Here is a 20,559-nt window from a genome sequence, read left to right as displayed (position 1 = left end):
GTGGGCAAAACCACCCATATTATAAAATAAAGATAAATAGTAAAATTACTACTGCTGCTACTAATACCATTATTGTTGTTATTGTTGTTACTATTATTATTATTATTATTATTATTATTATTATTATTATTATTATTATTATTATTATTATTATTATTATTTGGAAAGACTGCCTTGGGAGATGGGGTCCGAACCCTAGAAGTAATGGCCCTGCAGATGATTGGTAAGTTTAATATGCTAGACATGCTCAGATCCTTAGTCTGGGAAAAGTGGGACCCCGACTACTAGAGAGTAGGAATCTTCCGGCCCCACGCCCTAGCGGAATCCATTACGATGGGGGTTAAGTTTCCGGCCGGCACCTTAGAAGTAACGCACGCACGGGAGTGGCGCGCGCAGGAGTGACGCGGCTACGCGCGCGGGGCGAGGCGGGGCCGGGCTGGGACGCGGCGCTGGCGGCTCTGAGAGTTCAGTGCGACTCCAGCCCGTGTCCCCGCCGCCATGAGCACCAAGCAGGTCACCTGCAGGTGAGTGCGCAGCGCCGCGGGGCTTTGGGCGCTGCCGGGCGGCCTGGGAAGGAGGTGAGGGGCCGGGCCGGGCGGTGGCGGGTCGTGTACAGCGGGGATAACACGCAGGAAGGCCGCGGAGAGGCTGGAGCGGCAAAAGCTGCTGCAACCGCGGCTTGCAGAGAGTGAGCCGAGGGGATTGCGAGTAACACCGTCAGGTAGCATTTCTTATCCCGCATCACCACTGAGCGGAACTAGCCCATAGAGAGAGGTAAAAGTGACAGCCATTTAGGAGCAGAAAGGTGGCATGAGTGGACAGCTTGTTAGACGAAGTGGAATACCAGAAAACTACTCTGTGACTACTATTTTGAAACAAAAAATAGTTGGGTTAAGTAGCAACGTCCTAACTTAGTGACGAGCTTGTGACATTGTGGTCTGGTCCTTTGGATTTGCATGCTTAGGAAGTGAAGCTTGGGAAGGGACAGCTTGTGAGAATCTCTGACTGTGGAAATCCAAATTTTGAAATGCTCCAAAATCCAAAACTTTAAGATACTTAATCCAAAACTCTAATATACGTAAATAGAAGGCGGGCGGTGGTGGCGCACGCCTTTGATCCCAGCACTAGGAAGTAGTTAGGTAGATGGATCTCTGTGAGTTGAAGTGAGCCTGGTCCACGGAGGGAGTCCCAGGACAGCCAAGGCTACACAGAGAATTTTTTTCAGGGTATGTGTATGAGCATATATGAAATGATGAATTTTGTGTTTAGACTTTTGTACTATCCCCCAAGACATTATGTTCATGGAAATACGCTAAAATGAAAAAAAAAAAAAATTAAAGACACTCCTGAGCCCAAGCGTTTTGGATTAGAAGACCCTCAGCTTATACAAATTTTAGTTGGTTTCAGTAAATTAAGAAATTGAGATGTAGTTCGGTTATGTGGTAAACAGTTTAACTACTTTGTTATTTCTCATTAGTGCAGATGCCTAAAACTAATGCCTTTATGAAGAGTTCGGTCCAATTAGATGTTAAGGGTTGAGCCACATACCATACCAAGGTCCCTTGTGGTTTATGTTAAGTGGTTATCAGAAAGCTGCAGTTTGTGTGTGTGTGTGTGTGTGTGTGTGTGTGTGTGTGTGTGTGTGTTACCTACTTTTATGTTAACTTGACAAAGTTGATATGAGCCAGGGTCGTTTGGGGAGAGGGAACCTTATTTGAGAAAATGCTCCTACCAGATTAGTCTGTTTTGATTGATAATTGATGTGGGAGGACCTAGTTCACTGTGGGTGGTGCCACCTCTGGGGTAGTGGTCCTGGGTGCTGTAAGAAAGGCTGATCGAGCCAAGAGGATCAAGCCAGTCAACAGTGCTCCTCCCTGGCTTCTCTCTGTATTAGCTCCTGCCTAGACTCCTGCACTGATCTCCCTTAGTAAGATACCTAAACTGAAGATACCCCAACCCCATCCCCGAAGAGTTGCTTTTGGTCATGGTGATTTATCACAGCAGTAGGAACCTTAAGACAGTCTTGTAACAGTACTTGCAACAAGACTAGAGCATCTTTGTTGAGGGTGAGTGCATGGATATTTACTCCCTTCCCCTCTGCAGGAGGAAATGTTCCTATCATAGTGTCCTGTAAAGCAGACTCACAATACTTAGAAAATAACCTCTAAAAATCCTGCTTGTTTACAGTTTTGTTGAGACAGGGTCTCTCTGTGTAGTCCTGGCTATCCTGAAACTCTATGTATATCAGGCTGGCCTTGAACTCAGATCTGCCTACCTCTCCCTCCCATGCTAGAATTAAGTACCACCACTCCTAGCTGCTTGGCTTTCCTAAGATGTGTGTATACAAAACCTTTCTGTAATGCTTGGTCCGGTCATTTTGATTCTTTTTCCCCTTTTGTACCTGGAGGTAGTTTTAGTTCTGTTTCACAAATAAGAGAGTTCTAAGAAATGGTGCAGGTAAGAGTTGGAATGCTGGGAACAGATGGTTTCTATTGAAAGGATGACTAGTGTTTGTGGTCTTCTTTCCTGCGGCCCTGTCAAGTCATAGAGTATGTGGCTGTATAGTGCTATATCTGAATAAATCAGGTAATGAAGGAAGGGTTTGAAGGCACAGTCCATGATGGAGGGGAAGACATGGTGGCAGGGGCTTGACATAGCTCACACACTTAGACAGCGATGAGTGTTGGTACTCAGCTTACTCTTCCCTTTTTATTCAGTCTTGGGCCCCAGCCTAAGGAGCAACACCTCCACACTAAGGATGGGTCTTCCCACATCAGTTGACCTAATCTAGATAATCCCCCACAGTCATGGCCAGAGACTTGTCTCTTCAGTGATTTGCAGTCAGTGGCAACCATCACAGACCTGATCTGTCAACCCTGTGAACATCTTCCATAGTGAAACGACCTTGGTATTTTCAGGTTTTCCCTAAGATTAGGTTCTGAGCGACACAGGTGTGATGCTAGCATTGAGTCTTAGACCCCGTACTCAACAGATGGATGTTTCAGAGTTCTCACGTGTTCCCATTCTCGGAAAAAAAAATGGGTGAAAAGGAAATTTCTTTGGAAAAGGGGATGAAGGATGGGACTTGAGAGTTAAGAATGCTGACTTCTCTTGCAGAGAAACCAGGCTCAATTTCTAGCATGAATATAGTGGCTCATAGCTATCTGTAACTCCAGTTCTAGGGGGTCTGACTCTGTTCTGCCTCTTCAGGCACGCTCATATACACAGAGTGCAGATATAACCACTGGTATCACATACACATACAGGTTTTTGTTTTGTTTTAATGGTTGTGAAGGAGTCAGGCCCTGCTAAATAAAAACAATAAGTGGAAAAATCACAATATCAGTAGGTTTGTGTTTGTGGTGAGAGAGTGGTATGATTTCTCGTTTTATTCACAAAAGCCTTGTCCCTGACAGTGATAACTTACAGAAAATGTTCAAGGAATGAGTGTTTGTGGGATTAGGGCCCAGTTTCTCAAACTGTGAGTCTTAATTCCATGTATGTGGAGACCACAGAATATTTTGCAGTGATAAGAGGTTTCTTTAAAACATAATATTTATGGACTGGTGGTGGTATACACCTTTGATCCCAGCACTCTGGAGGCAGAATCGATGGAACTCTGAATTCAAGGCCAGCCTGACCTATAGATCAAGTTCCAGAACAACCAGGGCTACATGAAGAAACCCTTCTTGAGTGGCATTTCTCAAAGAATTACCAAGCCTGGTGTGGTGTGGTGCCTGTGCTCTCAGCCACTTCAGTCTGAGGCAGGGGAGTCAGTAGAATCACTTAAGTCCAGGAGTTCAGGGTCAGCTAAGACAGTATATAACAAAACTTTGAGTCAGAAAATAAAAAGAATTACACAATTGTTTAGATATAGAATATCTTCTTTGTCTAGAGGAGTCCGAGGACCAACTGCATTCACACCTGGAGACTGGCTAGAGAGATCCATGGTGTTTAGCATACAGCTAGACTCCAGGCCAGGGCTGTGAAACTGGTTTAGCAGTACAGCCAGGTAAGGAAGAATAAGAGTGCGATGCCTCTTACCCTTTCAGTGGAGAAGCACAGTACTCTCCTCACCTGAGGTCTCAGGAGGGTACAGTATAGGGCTCAGTGATCCAGGTTGTGAGCTTTGGGAAGGAAAAGGCAGTTGGATTCTAATTAGTCATCTTGTGTAGCTTGGACAGGACAAGTTGAAGGCCGTGCCTCACTGAACTCAGCTCTCCCATTTTCCTCCTGGGTTGTATGTTCCCCTCATGAGTTAGAGGCTAACCTCATTCATGGCCACTTTTCATGTGTTCCTCAGATTGTATTTATTTGTTCAATAAAATGTGAGGAGGCTCTACCCAAAAGTCTACTTTCAAAGAGTTCTTTACCAAAAGGAAGAGGTGCAAGGTAAACCAGGCAGGCCAGTAGCAACACAGTTGACTGGCTCAGGATCCAATCTGCTGGCCCACTTTGCCAGATGAGAGAAATGTGTGTCTTTGTGTTTTCCTTTTTTCAACATGATGGATGTAGCTAGTCTGGCATTTAGCTTGGGGCAGTTCTGCCTCAGCATCTCAAGTGCCTGTTGTGTTTTTAAGTTAAAAAATATTCATTCTCAATAAAGCTGTAATAGAAACGCATTTCTGAGCCTTAGTAAAGGAATTGTTTAGCAGTCCCCTCCTCCCTTCAGTGTGTGCACCTGCAAGCTGCCTATACCACAGTAGGGAATGTTCTGGAGTCTCCAGAAATCCTGGCCTAAGTATGTGCCTTTCAGCTTCCTGAGCACCTCACTTCGAGCAGGCCAACAGTGTTACAGCCGACACCAAGGTGACCTGGTGAGCACTGTAGCATGATTCCATTCTAGGCTCCCAGCAGGTCTGCCCCTGCCTCACCTCTGCGCCCTTTCTTTTGGCTCATTTTTTACCACACAGTGATGTCTTCCAGTCTCCACTTGACATGAGCTTGAGGATGCTGCCCTCCCTCAGCTGTGGTCTGTATCTCCTACCTCTGCTTCCCCAGCACTCAGCCTTCACTTGGAAGATTATTACATCAGTGTGACTAATGCCACTCGTCCTGTCCTTTATAAACCCGAATAAGAGCTGCATTCTGGGGAGCCCAAATAGAGCTGAGCTGAGCAATTCACGCTGCACCCGCTCATTTATAAAAGTGATGTCAGCCTTCTGTTACTACAAAGGCAGTTATGTAATATGTTCACAGTAGGAGCATTGGGAAGGGCAGGTGCTGTACAAAGAAAAATGCCAAATGCCTGGGTTCCAGCAGCCTACAGTAGGCACCATCAGCTCTTAAAGGTTTTGCCCCTTTATGTATTTATTGAGCTTATCCTTCCTGTTACTGCTTTTTCTGATTAGTAATTGGTGTGGGAGGGAGAGTCCAGCTTACTGTGGGCAGCGCCACCCCTGGGCAACATTGAGCAAGCTAGTCAACATTTCTGCCCTTAGTTCCCTCAGTAGTGGGCTGTAATATGGGAATTGAAAGCTGAAATAAACCCTTTCTAATTCATAATGGTTTTGGTCATGGTGTTCATAATAAGAGTAGAAACCCTGAAAGATATTGTGATAAAGTAAATCTAATAGCTTAGGTTTACCAGAGCACCCAATGTTTAGTTCATTCATTGTTACATTCACAGTGCATTCACAGTTATGCAAGCAATCCCTAGAGCTCTTCCTGTTAGATAAAAGTATATGCTGAACTCCATAGTCTTCCCCCTTACCTGCCGACAGTCCCTCTGCTTTCTGCTTCTGTGAATTTAACTGTTCAGAGTACCTTAACATGACTCTGTTGCGATTCCTTATTTCACTTAGCACAATGTTCTTGAGGCTCATTCACGTCATGAGTTAGAAATGTCTTCCTTTGAAGGCTGAATAATATCCCATTGTATGTGCATAGTAGTTTTGTGAGGTTTGTGCTTTTTTTTTTTCTTTTTTTTTTCTTCTTTGTTTTGTTTTTTGAGACAAGGGCTCACTGTGTATCCCTGGCTGGCTTTGAACTCAAAGACATTAGTCTGCCTCCTGAATACTATGCTTAAATGTGTGAGCCACCATGTCTGCCTGTATGTGGTTTTATAATCTATTCTCAGCTGCCTTCAATTTTCCATGTCAATACCTACTTGGAGATTGGGGGATGAGACAACATGGAGTCCCCATGTAACCAAGGATGACCTTGAACTGCTCCATCTCCAGAGTGCTGTCATTACAGACAGTAAGTACTGTCGCTCCCAGTGTTGCTCCTCATTCCTGCCGTGTGAGCACAGTACCAGCTGGGCTACATCACCAGCCCCACGTGGTTTCCAGTTCCACCTGCTGCTGGTGTTTATGAATGCTGCTGTTGGGATAGACTAATGCTAGGCTACATTCCATCCTCTGCCATGGTAGTGCTAAGATGGGGGCCCCAGCCTAGGTGAGAAACAGCACAGGGTTTGGGTTTATATACTCCTGGACAGACACTGCTGGGAACTACTCCTCGTGGAGTGCCTTGGAGTATGTGAACTCCAGTGTCACACGGTTGTCTAGCCTGGAGCAACAGGGCTCTGTGTGCCTGAATGCCATAAGCATCCGTGCCAGAAGTCAGTTTGTGAGAATGAGGGGAAACTGGAGAATGAGAGGACTTGTGGGCCAACGATGAGGTGGGAGAGAATACAGCTTAGCTCAAGAGTGAGTGTCTGGTGTGTGGAGAGTCTTCTGTGGGAGGCTTAGGCGGCAGGCTCTGTATCACAAAGGCTTCCTGCCATAGCGGTTATTGATGAGGGGGACAGTCCTTGCCTGTCTAAACTGTATTCATAATAAAAATAGTACATACAACCTTCTCAGAGTGGACCTGAGATTAAATACCTTTTGCAGGAAGGAATGTCCAGGAAGGGAAACTTAAACTTACTGGCTAAACCCTCTGAAGGGCCCATCTAGATACCTCATTAGCATGGAGAACTCTGTGCTACATCAAATGGAACGTTGTGGGCACATGCTCCAGGACAGGAACCTGGTCAGTAGTAGATGAAAGTTTGAGAGTTTACTGGTGTTCCTGAATCTACTCGCTCAACCTTTCTTGGTTTTGTCTGGCAACATGGTTCCACTTGCCACACAGTGCCAGTAAATGTTCATTTTACCTCCTGGCCTTGTCTATACTCAGGATTCAGAGGATTGTTTCAAAACTATCTTTGTGGTTCTATACCTGGTTACCATCCATATACCACTGTATCTGACTGCCTGTCTAGTCATTCCCACCTCAGATTTATTGAGATGTAACTTATAAAACTTTGCTAGAAGTATGCCAGAGGGTTTTGTTTTTGCTTTTTAGTTTTGTTATCAGGTAAGTGTGAATATATGATATGCCTGATACCTTCATCCCCAGAGTACATACTGGTGCCCTTTTTATTTTTCATTATTTTATGTGTGGGTGTTTTGCCTACGTGTATATGACTATGCACCATCACATGCAGTGCTTGAGGAAGCCAAAAGAGTGTTGGGTTCCTCTGGAGCTGGAATTACAGATAGGTGTTAGCTGCCATGTGCTTTCTGGGTGGTAATCAAACACGAGTCCTTTGGAAAAGCTGCCACAGGTCCTAACCACTGAGTCATCTCTCTAACCAGTGGTTCTCAACCTTCCTAAGCTGCAGCCCTTTAATAACAGTTCCTCATGTTGTAACTCTAACCATAAAATTATTTTCATTACTACTTCATAACTAATTTTGCTACTATTATGAATCATAATGTAAATATCTGATATATGACCCCCTCAGGGGTTTCTCAACCTACATACTGGTTTAAAACCACTTCTCTAAACCCTCTTTGTTTTTTAAGGCACATGTGTAAGCTATGTGTCTAAGGGTGGCCTTGAGTTTCTGATCCCCCTGGATCTTATCTCCTGAGTGCTGGGATTATAGACATGATCCCTGCATCTGCTTTATTCTTTGCTAGAATTAGGATGCATGGCTTAGCACGTGCCAGGCAAGCACCCTACCAATAGAGCCAAACCCCAGCTTCCTAAGAATGCTAGGATTTCAGGCTGATGCCACCATGCCCAGCATAACTCATGTCTTTTTATGCCACTGTCGTCTTTGGGGCTCAGTGCAGCAGCTTTGTGAGGCGGCATGTGGTGTCTTCATTTATAGGTAAACAGTAATGGTGGGAAAGAGAGCTTTGGGACTTAGCTGAACCCAGGACTTTCTCACCCCATTCAATCATCTCTCTTAATAGTTCTAGGAGAATGGGGAGGTGTGTTTTTCTGACACGTTTTTCCAGTTGTGAAACTCATATCTTACATATTTAACATAAATCAGAAGCTTTTCCATAGAAGGGTTTTAAAAAAATATTTTATGTGTGTGAATGTTTACTAGTATGTATGCAAGCAGTAATCAAAGAGGCCAGAAGAGGGCATCAGATGCCCCTGAGACCGAGTTGGAGATGGTGGTTAGTTGTCGTATAGGTGCTGGCATAAAGCTGGGTCCTCTGCAGGAGCAGCAAGTGCTCTTAACTCCTCAAGACAGAAACTTTTGAGATAATTTTTCTACAAAGCTGGTCTTAGGTCATGGAAAATGAGTGTACTATGGGCATTTGGTGTGTCGTTCTTGAGAGTCCCCCAAGGTATAACTTGGCTCTCCTGTATTTGTCTTCTCAGGTATTTTATGCATGGCGTATGTCGGGAAGGCAGCCAGTGCCTGTTTTCACATGACTTGGCGAACAGCAAGCCATCCACCATCTGCAAATACTACCAGAAGGGCTACTGTGCCTATGGTGCACGCTGCAGGCAAGGCCACCATGGTCGTGGTTACTGGAGTAGAGCTGTGTTTGTTAAATGGGAGCTTTGTTTGGTTTTGTTGACAGGGTTTTATGCCACCCAGGCATAAAACTTCCTATGTAGCCAAGGCCAGCTTTAAGCTTTGGGTCTTCTGCCTCCATCTCCAGTGGTGGGGACACAGGTGTCTGCCACATGCCTGTCTGAACATGGGCTTTGATGCGGGACTTAACTTAAACTTGTATTTAGAATATTAATAATTTGTGTCTCACCTTTAAACCCTGTATAACACACCCTAGACTTTCCCACTGCTACCAGACCATACCCTCACTGTGGTTTTGTGTGTTACAAGGTGATATGCCATTGGTTTGAAAGCCATTTCTGGTTCATGCTTAGGTGACTTCTGGTGTGGGTGCTTATGGCATTCATGCACATAGAGGAGCCCTGTTATTCCAGGCTAGACAACAGTGTGAGATGTTCCATGCTTTGGTGAATAGAGCCTATCTAGTCTTTACTGTCTGGCAGAGTTCTAGAGTTTGAGTTGGCCACATGCCTTTCTCCAATCCATCCACCCACCCCAATCAGTGTATTCTGAATATTCCTACCCAATGGGCCTGTCTTGGTAGCACAGGTGTCAAGGGCTGTCTTGGCAGTAGATGGGTTTCTGTCAGTCCTTCCGGGACACAGGTGTTGGTATAGGTAGCAGCATACACAGCTCCAATAGCCTCTTTCAGTTGAGAGTGTTGAGACAGGGCCTTGCCCACCTTGGTGAGTTCAGCTGTTGGTGGCTGAGAGTGCAGCAGGGAGGGGAGGGGTACAGGTGTTGGGGCCTGCAAGGCCATGACACATTGTTGTGTTTTGTTCAGATATGATCATACAAAGCCCCCAGCTGCAGCAGGTGGAGCTGTGGGTCCTGCTCCCCTCCCTTCACCCTCCTCATGCCTGCATAGTCCTCACCCTTCTTCCAACATTGCCACATCTGTCATGAGGACACACTCGAATGACCCTGGAAAGCGGGAGAAGAAGACGCTGGTGCTCAGAGACCGCAGTGAGTGAACTGCAGCCTGTGCTGCCTTTGAGGTGACGGCATGTATAGCTTAGTGCTGTGCTGCTTTCAGGCCTCCTTGTCACGATGTTCCTGACACCCCAGGAGCCTAGAGTTGAGCTGAAAACAGGCTGCAGAGGTTCAAAGGTATATTTCCACAGCTTGGCTGAGCTCCACTTTGAGCCTGTCAAAACACCAGAGTGGTCTTTTGTCACCGTGAAGTTGCTTCTTCATAGGGGTCACCCACTACTCATTTTTAACTGGGTGTTTTAATGGGCATGTGTCATTTTCTTGTTTGGTACCATGTCCTGGTAGTGACTGCTTTGGGGGTTTTAAGAGCATCTTCACACACAGCAAGGAAGGGATCTGGGCCAATCCAAGTGTGGGAGAAAGAAGGCATCAAGTGGGCCTCACTAGGAATTCTGTTTCCTAGTTCTTGGTATTGTTGCCTTCAAGATAGGCAGATTCTATTCCTAGCAAACACATCAGCTTGATGCAATGGGTCATCTCTGACAGTGTCAGCAGTGTGTGACAGGGCAAAATACCACTGGCTTTCGGTCTCAGGATTGGTGCTTATACTGTGTTCTGTTGACCTTGTCAGGTCTGCATGTTGACATCTTAAGTTCTGTGTAAAAAGACCACATTTTCTTTTGCTGTTCATGCATGTTCTGCTGCCTGAGCTATCTTCCAGACATGGCACTATTGTTGCTCTTGGGCCTGCTTTTCATTAGCTATTCCTAGTTTGGGATATTAGCTGACAGGAAATGTTGAGCCTGTTCTCATGTGTGTGTATGTGTTTGTGTGTTTTTTTGTGTTGAGATCTCACTGGTCTGGCTGAAGACAAGACTTCTCCAAGCACAGTGAATAATCCAGGTGGCTGCAGTGACCCTCAGACCAGCCCAGAGATGAAGCCCCATTCCTACCTAGATGCCATCAGGACTGGCCTGAATGACTTAGAGGCTAGCAGCTCCTACAGCAATGCGCAGGAGTTGTGCCCCTATGCTGCTGCTGGGGAGTGCCGGTTTGGAGATGCCTGTGTCTATCTGCATGGGGATATGTGTGAGATCTGCAGGCTTCAAGTTCTCCACCCCTTTGACCCAGAACAAAGGAAAGCTCACGAGAAGGTAACTTGAAAACCTTGGCATGAAATTATTTTAAGAAGCCTGAATGAGGCAAAGGATGGAGTCATTCAGGAGTCTCACAGACATCTTTCTGCCAGAAATTCCTGTGTTATATTCCTGGCTTGTTTTGATTCTGTTTTCAAGTTCTTTTCCTGTTGCCATTTTTTTGATTATTGAGAACAAAGAAGGGTAAGAAGTATTAGAAAAGCAAAGTTCAGGACTGGAAAGATGGCTCACCAGTGAAGGGCACCTGCTGAGCCTGGCAGTGGTGGTGCCTTTGATCCCAGTACTCAGGAGACAGAGGCAGGCAGATCTCTTGAGTTCAAGGCCAGCCTGGTCTACAGAGTGAGTTTCAGGGAAACCAGGGATACACAGAGACACCCTGTCTCAAACCAAAAAAAAAAAAAAGGCCCAACAACAACAACAAAAAGAAACAAAAAATTGCTGCTCTGTGACTCCAGCCACAGTGAGTCCAGTATCTTCTTTTTACTTCCATAACAACAACATTTGTGAACACACACACACACACACACACCTCTTATACATCTTTCTTTCCTAGGTCTACATGTCTCTCTGCTTGGGATATAAGCAGTCAATGTTTTGGAAACTTTAAATTCTTTATTAAGAACTTTCCTTAACCTTATTATCGATCTATCTATCTGATTATAACTAAATGTGTGTGTGTGTGTGCGCAAGCGGGCACACGTGCATGTGAGTACCTGTAGAGGTGAGAAGAGATTGTTGAATCCTTGGGCTAAAGTTACAGGCATTTGTGAGCTAATGAGGATGCTGGGACCAAAACTCAAGCCCTTTTGAAGAGCAACAAGAGCTTAACTGCTTTACCATTCCTCTAACCCCTTTTATCATGGACTCATAATAGCCAAGTATTGAAAGGCTATGAATATCCCTGGCCTCTGGCTCCACTCTGTCCACACATACAGCACTGTGCTGTGAACTTCACTTAGAGCAGGGCCTGGGTCTGCTTATCTGCCTGCTTTCATTTTCGTTCACTCGGCTCAGTGTTTCCTAAACTGATGTAGCATTGAGTAGGCATGACGTTAAGAAGAGCCAGAAGACCTGTGACCAGCATTTATAAATACTGCAGCCTCCATAGTAATCTAAGTGTTCTAGAAATCCATAGCTGTTAAGCTGGAAGTGACCACATCTTACTAGGGAATCTAAGACAAGGACAAGGTGGCTTGAGGTCCACTTTGTGTCCTGAATCCAGGGACTATAGACCCTGCTTCTGGTAGCTGCTGTGACTGTGTGCAACTGAGCAACTCCTGGGATCTTGACCAAAGAGAGCCTAATGCTTCCCTTGCTGTCATTCTCAGATGTGTATGTCGACATTTGAACACGAGATGGAGAAGGCTTTTGCCTTCCAGGCGAGCCAGGACAAAGTGTGCAGCATCTGTATGGAAGTGATCCTGGAGAAAGCATCTGCTTCTGAGAGGAGGTTTGGCATTCTCTCCAACTGCAGCCACACCTACTGCCTGTCCTGCATCCGTCAGTGGAGATGTGCCAAGCAGTTTGAAAACCCGATCATCAAGTGAGTGCATCTGGGCTTCTCTGAAGGCATGAGGGCTGCCACCCTCTAGAGCCCAGGCCCTCAGCTGTGTGAGTTTGTACAGATCATCCTTCCTGAGCCTATCTGCCTGTCTAGTGACAGCCTCTCCAATCTGTACATGCTGGGGACTTTGCAGAATGTCATTTGTTGCTGGCTGGGTTCTGTTTTGCAGCCTTCTTGAACAGTTTTGTTTACCTTAGGCTAGTTGCCTTTGGTTTTTTAGGCTCCCTTGGAAAACTCCTATACACTTCCCATTCCTTGGTGCACATTGTTGGGGAACTTGCCTGTGTACAGCAGTTCACAGAGAAGAGAGTACAGTTCTGTGGTGTCCAGTGCTTTGCAGAGTTGCTCTGCTGACATGCAGTCTAGTTTTAGAAACATCATTCCCTAAGCCTGTACTGCCACCCGCCCGTCTTTGTTGTCTTCTGCCAGGCAGTCTCCAGCCTCGGCTTTCTCTACCAAAGCCTTACTCTGCTTGTCATCATGCATACCCTTTACCTTTTTATTTTTTTCCAAATACATTTTTAAGGTTGTAATTAAGTATTTGTGGGTACATGTACAATATACATACACATATGCATATATGTAACAATAATATAGGAAAAGAGGCTATTAATTTGAGGAGATAGGAGAGAAACTGAGAGGGGCTATAGGAAGGAAAGGGGGATGTTATACAGTTCTATTTTAATTAAAATATATTCTTTTGTTGTTGTTGTTGTTGTTGAGCTTCACACAGTCTGTGAGTTGTTTCTGGGGTGTTCAGAGCTTTCTGGGGTTAGTATGCCATTATCAGTGACTACATATTATGTCTGTTCTTTTGTGACTGGGTTATCTCACTCAGGATGATATTCTCTAGATGCATCCATTTTCTTAAGAATTTGGTTAAGTCATTGTTTCTGATAGCTGAGTAGTACTCCATTGTGTAAATGTACCACAATTTTTGTATCCATTCATCTACTGAAGGACATCTGGGTTCTTTCCAGCTTCTGGCTATTATAAATAGAGCTGCAATGAACATTGTGGTGCATGTATCTTTGTTGTATGTTAGAGCGTCTCTGGGGTAAATGCCCAGAAGTGGAATAACTGGGTCTTCAGGTAGTACTATGTCTATTTTTCTGAGGAAGCGCCAGACTGATTTCCAGAGTGGTTGTATCAGTTTACAACCCCACCAGCAGTGGAGAAGTGTTCCTCTTTCTCCACATCCTCGCCAGCATCTGCTGTCTTCTGAATTTTTGATCTTGGCCAATCTGACTGGTGTGAGGTAGAATCTCAGGGTTGTTTTGAATTGCATTTCCCTGATGGCTAAGTTGTTGAGCACTTCCTGAGATGCTTCTCAGCCATTCGATATTCCTCGATTGAGAACTTTTTGTTTAAGTCTGTACCCCATTTTTTAATAGGGTTGTTTAATTCTCTGGTGTCTAGCTTTTTAGTTCTTTGTATACCTTGGATATTAGGCCTCTATCTGATGTGGGGTTGGTAAAGATCTTTTCCCACTCTGTTGGCTGCCATTGACAGTGTCTTTAGCCTTACAGAAACTTTGCAATCTCATTAAGTTCCATTTGTCAATCTTTGACCTTAGAGCTCGAGTCATTGGTGTTTTGTTCAGGAAATTTTCTCCTGTGCCTATGAGTTCTAAGGTTTTCCCTACTTTCATATCTAATAGTTTTAGTGTACCTGGTTTAATGTAGAGAGCTTTGATCCACTTACACTTGAGCTTTGTACAAGGAGATAAGAAAGGGTCTATTTTCATTCTTCTGCATGCTGAGTGCCAGTTGGACCAACACCATTTGTTGAATAGGCTGTCCCTTTTCCATTGAATGTTTACAGCTCCTTTGTCAAACAAAAATCAGGTGACCGTATACGTGAGGGCTCATTTCTGGATCTTCTATTCTATTCCATTGATCCACGTGCCTATTTCTGTACCAGTACCATGCAGTTTTCAGCACTATTGCCTTGTAATATAGCTTGAGGTCAGGGATAGTGATTCCCGCAGATGTTTTCTTGTTGTTGAGGATGGATTTTGTTATTCTAGGTCTTTTGTTATTCCAGATGAAGTTGTACTTTGCTCTTTCCAACTCAATGAAGAACTGGGTTGGAATTTTGATGGGGATTGCATTGAATCTGTAGATTGCTTTTGGTAAGATTTTTAAGATGTTGATCCTTCCAATCCATGAGCATGGGAGATCTTTCCATTTTCTGAGATCTTCCTCGATTTCCTTCTTTAGAGGTTTGAAGTTCTTGTCATAGAGGTCCTTCACTTGCCTAGTTAGAGACACACCAAGGTATTTCGTAGTTTTTGTAACTATCATGAAGGGTATCTTTTCCCTAATTTCTTTCTCCACATTTGTCCTTTGAATATAGGAAAGCTACTGATTTGTTTGAGTTGATTTTATATCCAGCCACTTTGCTGAACTTGTTTATCAGCTGTAGGAGTTCTCTGGTGGAAGTTGTGGGGTCGCTTAAGTACACTATCATGTCATCTGCAAATAGTGATGTTTTTACTTCTTCCTTTCCAATTTGTATCCCTTTGATTTCCTTTTGCTGTCTAATTGCTCTGGCCAGGACTTCCAGTACTATGTTGAATAAGTAGGGGAAGAGTGGGCAGCCTTGTCAAGTCCCTGACAAGTTTCCCACCGTTAAGTTTGATGTTGGCTTTTGGTTTGCTGTATATTGCTTTTATTATGTTTAGGTATGGGCCTTGGATTCCTGTTCTTTCCAAGACTTTTAACATGAAGTGGTATTGGATTTTGTCAAATGCTTTCTCAGCATCTAGTGAGATAACCATGTGGTTTTGTTCTTTGAGTTTGTTTATATGGTGGATTACATTGATGGATTTCCTTATATTAAACCATCCCTGAATCCCAGGGATGAAGCCTACTTGATCATGGTGAATTTTGATGTGTTCTTGGATTCGGTTTGCAAGGATTTTGTTGAGTATTTTTGCGTCAATGTTCATAAGTGAGATTGGTCTGAAGTTCTTTATCCTTGTAGGGTCTTTGTGTGGTTTAGGAACAAGGGTTATTGTAGCCTCAAAAAATGAGTTAGATAGTGTTCCCTCGGATTCTATTTTGTGGAATAGTTTGGAGATTATTGGTATTATGTTGTCAATAAATGTCTGATAAAACTCTGCACTGAACCCATCTGGACCTGGGCTTTTTTTGGTTGGGAAGCTTTTGATGACTGCTTCTATTTTTCTTTAGGTGTTATGGGATTATTTAGATGGTTTACCTGGTCCTGGTTTAACTTTGGTATCTTGTATCTGTCTAGGAATTCATCCATTTTCTCCAGATTTTCCAGCTTTGTTAAGTATAGGCTTTTGGAGTAGGATCTGATGATTTCTTGAATTTCCTCAGTTTCAGTCGTTATTTCTCTACTTTCCTTTCTGATTTTGTTAATTTGGATACTCTCTCTTTGCCCTCTAGTTAGTCTCGCTAAGGCTTTATCAATCTTGTTAATTTTCTCAAAGAACCAGCTCTTGGTTTTGTTGATTCTTTCAGTGGTTCTTTTTGTTTCTATTTGGTCTATTTCTGCCCTAAGTTTGATTATTTCTTGCCGTCTACTTCTCTTGGGTGTATCTGCTTTCTTTTGTTTTAGAGCTTTCAACTGTACTGTCAGGATGCTAGTGTATGCTCTCTCCAGTTTCTTTTTGGAAGCACTCAGAGCTATGAGTTTTCCTCTCAGTACTGCTTTCATTGCATACCATAGGTTTGGGTATATCGTGTTTTCATTTTCATGGAATTCTAGAAAATCCCTAATTTCTTCCTTTATTTCTTCTTTGACCCTGCTATCGTTTAATAGAGCATTGTTTAGTTTCCATGTGTATATGGGCTTTTTGTTGTCTTTGTTGTTATTAAAGACCAGCCTTAGACCATGGTGATCTGAAAGGATGCATGGAAGTATTTCGTTTTTCTTGTATCAATTGAGGCTCGTTCTGTGTCCAATTATGTGGTCAATTTTTGAGAAGGTGCCGTGAGGTGCTGAGAAGAAGGTGTATTCTTTAGTTTTAGGATGATATGTTCTATAGATATCTATTAATTCCAGTTGGTTCATAGTCTCTGTTAGTTTTACAGTGTCCTTGTTCAGTTTCTGTTTCCATGATCTGTCCATTGGTGAGAGTGGGGTATTAAAGTCTCCCACTATTATTGTGTGGGGTAAAATGTATTTTTTGAGCTTTAGTAGGATTTTGTTTGTTTTGATGGGAGAGTTGGGTTTTAATGTTTCCAGGTTGTATTGGTTTCCCTGGGGTACGTTCTTTCGCTTTCCTCTTGCCATCTTGTCAGTGATTGTTTCTCGCCTTTCCCTTGTACCTGGTCTGTGTCCCTGGATCTCCGCTGTTCCTGGTGGCAAATATTCCGAGTGCCTTTTGTGCCGCTGGCTGGGAACAGAGGGCCCGATGCTGCCAGGTTCCTGGATCCCTGGATCAAGCCCGGTGGGCAGGCGCACACTTCCCCAAGCTCTGCTGAGATCTCTCTGCCCCCTGGCTAGTTGGAATCTGTTCTCACCCTGTTCTCACCAGTCCTGTGTTGTCTGGGTCTCTGCTTTTCCTGGTGGTGGATGTTCCAAGTTGCATACCCTTTACCTTAACAGATGTTCCCTGATGAGCATGCTCAACATTTACTCCCTTTGTTCTCTGAGAACAGCTGTTCAATAGCTAATGGGCATTCATACACAAGACTGGTCACAGGAATGGTCACAGTAGCTTGGTTTCTAACTGAAACATTAACATTGTTCCCCAAAGTGGCTGTATAATATCTCACTTAGCTGCAGATCCAGGTTCTTGTACTTGCCTTTATCTCTAACTTGAGCTGTCATCTTGCTTTCCATAGTCACTGAAGATTATGAGCATCATTTTGTGTGCTCATTGGCTGTCCTAGATGAATACTCAGGTCTCTGTTTCTTATTGAGTTGAACCTTTTCAGCAGCAGAAGTTGCTCTTAGATTATGGCAATTGTGTCTTCAGCCATGTGTTTGAGCATCGTTGTTTGGAGTGGAGTGTGCAGAGGATTCATGACATGTTTTCTCCCTTACCATTGGTTTTGTTGCTGTCTTTTCAGGTCTTGTCCAGAGTGCCGTGTAATATCAGAGTTTGTAATTCCAAGTGTGTATTGGGTAGAAGATCAGAATAAAAAGAATGAATTAATTGAAGCTTTCAAACAGGGAATGGGGTAAGTGCCTTGATTTCTTAGGGGGAATCCTGGACCTAACTGGCTGTGTATGTTGAGCTTCTGTCTTCTTCAGGTTTTCAGACTGTGGACCTGGTGGTGGATCTCAGAGCTTCTTGCTCCTGTTGGGCACTTTTCCTGGGCTCAGGGCTGCAGAGCTCAGTGAGGCCTTGAGGAAGCAGATGTGTTCTAAGATGAGCCCTATACCTAAATGCCACAGTAGTCTTGACATCTCTGATTGTCCATGTGTTTAACAAGTACTACTGAGGATCTGGTATCTCCTAACCTGTCTTTAAAGGGCCCAAAGAAGCTGACAGTACAGCTCACATTTAGCCAAGTAAAGTAATGATCAGCATGGTGACTAAGGCAAAGAGAGCCTGCCTCAAATGAGGTGGAAGATGAGAACTGACCCCAGATGCTTATCATGACATTTAACACTGTTGCTTTGTCTGGCCTCAGCTTTCTGCCCCAGCCACCCTAGTACTGGGATTACAGTACAGGCATGCACAACCTGGCATCTTTTTAAAAGAATTAGGAATTTTGCACAGAATATCCCGTTGCTTTATGTGTCTTTTGTCACCACCATCATTGGTATTGTGCATAATACATGTTGTATTTACATTATTACAAAACCCACAACAGATTTGCCATTTAAAACTTTTCATTTTACATCATTTTTTTTTTTTTTTGAGACCAGATCTCATTGTGTAACGCTGGCTGACCTAGAACTTGCTATGTAGGCTAGGCTGGCCTTGTAGTCAAGAGCTAGTCACCTATCTGTGTCACCGAAGTACTGGAGTCAAAAGCATACATGACTATGCCTGGCCAAACTCACTTTTTTTTTTAAAGTGCACCCTTCCTCAATTATTTGTTTTGGAATTTTTTATATTTATCTAGTTAATATGGCTTGGTATTTACCCATTTTACCATTTTTCCCCCTCCTAACATGTGGTTTGTGTCCATCCACAAGAGGGCAGATGCTGCAAGATAGAGCTGTTTGGGCTTAGAAAAGGTGCTGTGCTGAAGTTTGAAGTTACTGCACTGCTGTTGATGTTGCCTGTCTGGTGGATGTTCTTGGGCAGTCTCCAGACACTGGGTTTGTGCCAAGCACCACCAGGGAAAGTAAGATCATCTCTCAAAATGTGATGGGCCAGTATGATGGCAGATTTCTTCGTTCATAAATCCAAACCAAAACTAAGAAAGCACTTGAGTACACCCTGGGTGCAAGAAGGAAGCCACGTGGAGCTCTGTACCTGTCCTTGTGGGCTAGGCAACAGCAGTTTCACTGTGGTCCTTTGAAGAGGTTAGAGACTTACTAGTGGGCATGGTAGGACATGGAGGAAGACATGATTGGAATACTGTCCTGGTAATGGGACGGTGGCTACCTGAGGACCAGGTGGATTGGGATTTGTCTTGTCAATAGATTAGATGAATGTGAGCTGAGAACACCAAGTGAGGTAGCCACACTGGAGCTTTTGACTTTGGTGGGCAGGTAGGTAGGACTGGAGCAGAAAAAGGAGGGAAGGCAAGGTCTGTTTTTGATACAGAAAAAGGAACTCACTTGCTTTGGAGGTGTAATCAGAGCAAGTGAACCAGCTGCAGACTGGCTGGCACCTTGGAGTTATCCAAGCCTCACTCAGCCCTAGTGCGGCTGGGCTGGGCTGGGGGTGGGGTGCCATGCTTCTGAGCACTGCAGCCTTCACACAGTGCACTCCAGCAGCTTTGGGAATCAGAATACTAACTGGGAGTTCAACACAGTTCAACAACTAACTGTTCTCCCAGCACAGGTTTCCCCAGTGTAAAAGGTGGGGTAGCCATAACACAGTAGTCACACATAACTTCAGTTTTCCCATCAGCCTCTGATTTGTGTGTGTGTGTTTTTCAGGAAAAAGGCATGTAAATACTTTGAACAAGGCAAAGGGACCTGCCCCTTTGGAAGCAAGTGCCTTTACCGCCATGCTTACCCTGATGGGCGGCTGGCAGAGCCAGAGAAACCTCGGAAGCAGCTAAGTTCTGAAGGCACTGTGAGGGTAAGCTGGTTAGGGATACAGTGGGAATTTCTAGGTACTGTCCAGGCTCTTAGTAGCTTTGGCAGCAGAGCAGTGGAGTCAACATAAGCCAAGCACAAGCTGGCACTCAGAGTCTGCTGCTCTCTCCATTGACCCAGGCATGCTGTTTTTGCAGTTCTTTAACTCAGTGCGGCTTTGGGATTTTATTGAGAATCGAGAAAACCGGCAAGTCCCCAGCACTGATGATGTGGATGTGACGGAGCTAGGAGACCTCTTCATGCACCTTTCTGGAGTAGAGTCATCAGAACCCTAGTCATTGCTGACGCCTTCAACTTTCCAAGGCATGGCGTGGACTGTCACTGACCCGAGGTGATGTGGTGCCGGGATGTGAGTGCAGTAGTGAGTCCCCTCGGTCTCCATGATCCACTTTCCCTGCCCTGGTGAAGGGAAGGGAGATCACCAAGTCATGGAATCACTACAATTAGAGTTGAGCTCTTAGATGTACCTCCAGCCCCTTTATCAGGGACCAGCTATGTGGTCCAGCTGTTTTAACTGATTGCTTTTAAATGAAACCTGACTGCCATCTTTCTTTTGTAACTTTCTTCTTTAAGCAACAGTAAACTTGCAGCTGCTTCTAAAGCAGCAGATCTGGTTTTTTTCTTGCCAAGACGTCGCCAGCCTATAGAAGACTCCTCTGCAGTGACCATCTCTATTATAGTTATTGAGCATTGGGATCCATGCAGCTATGTAGTGAAAAACATATTTGATCATATTGGTGCTGTACCAATGTCTCAAGTCAACAGGTGTGTGCAGTTGTAAAGATTTCCAGGGAGACTCCATCTTACCCTCCTCTTGTAGTGAGAGCATAAGATACAGGATTCACACTCAAACTGCTGTTCTCACCTATAAAGTAGGCTCTACACTG

At 44.3% G+C, this 20,559-nt stretch overlaps 1 protein-coding gene across 1 annotated transcript; it reads left to right on the top strand.

The window, feature by feature from the left end:
- Positions 1 to 402: 402 nt before the first annotated feature.
- Positions 403 to 20,279, top strand: MKRN2 (makorin ring finger protein 2). Its single transcript, XM_080914640.1, has 8 exons — positions 403 to 524; positions 8,614 to 8,742; positions 9,597 to 9,778; positions 10,595 to 10,899; positions 12,231 to 12,445; positions 17,518 to 17,628; positions 19,511 to 19,655; positions 19,810 to 20,279. Exons 1-8 carry the CDS (start codon positions 499 to 501, stop codon positions 19,945 to 19,947), a joined length of 1,251 nt encoding a protein of 416 aa, XP_080770766.1. The 5' UTR covers positions 403 to 498; the 3' UTR covers positions 19,948 to 20,279.
- Positions 20,280 to 20,559: the final 280 nt, after the last annotated feature.

This window comes from Micromys minutus (assembly GCF_963924665.1).
Source record: "Micromys minutus genome assembly, chromosome: 3".
NCBI lineage: Eukaryota > Metazoa > Chordata > Mammalia > Rodentia > Muridae > Micromys > Micromys minutus.
This window is presented reverse-complemented; position numbering and strand designations above follow the sequence as displayed.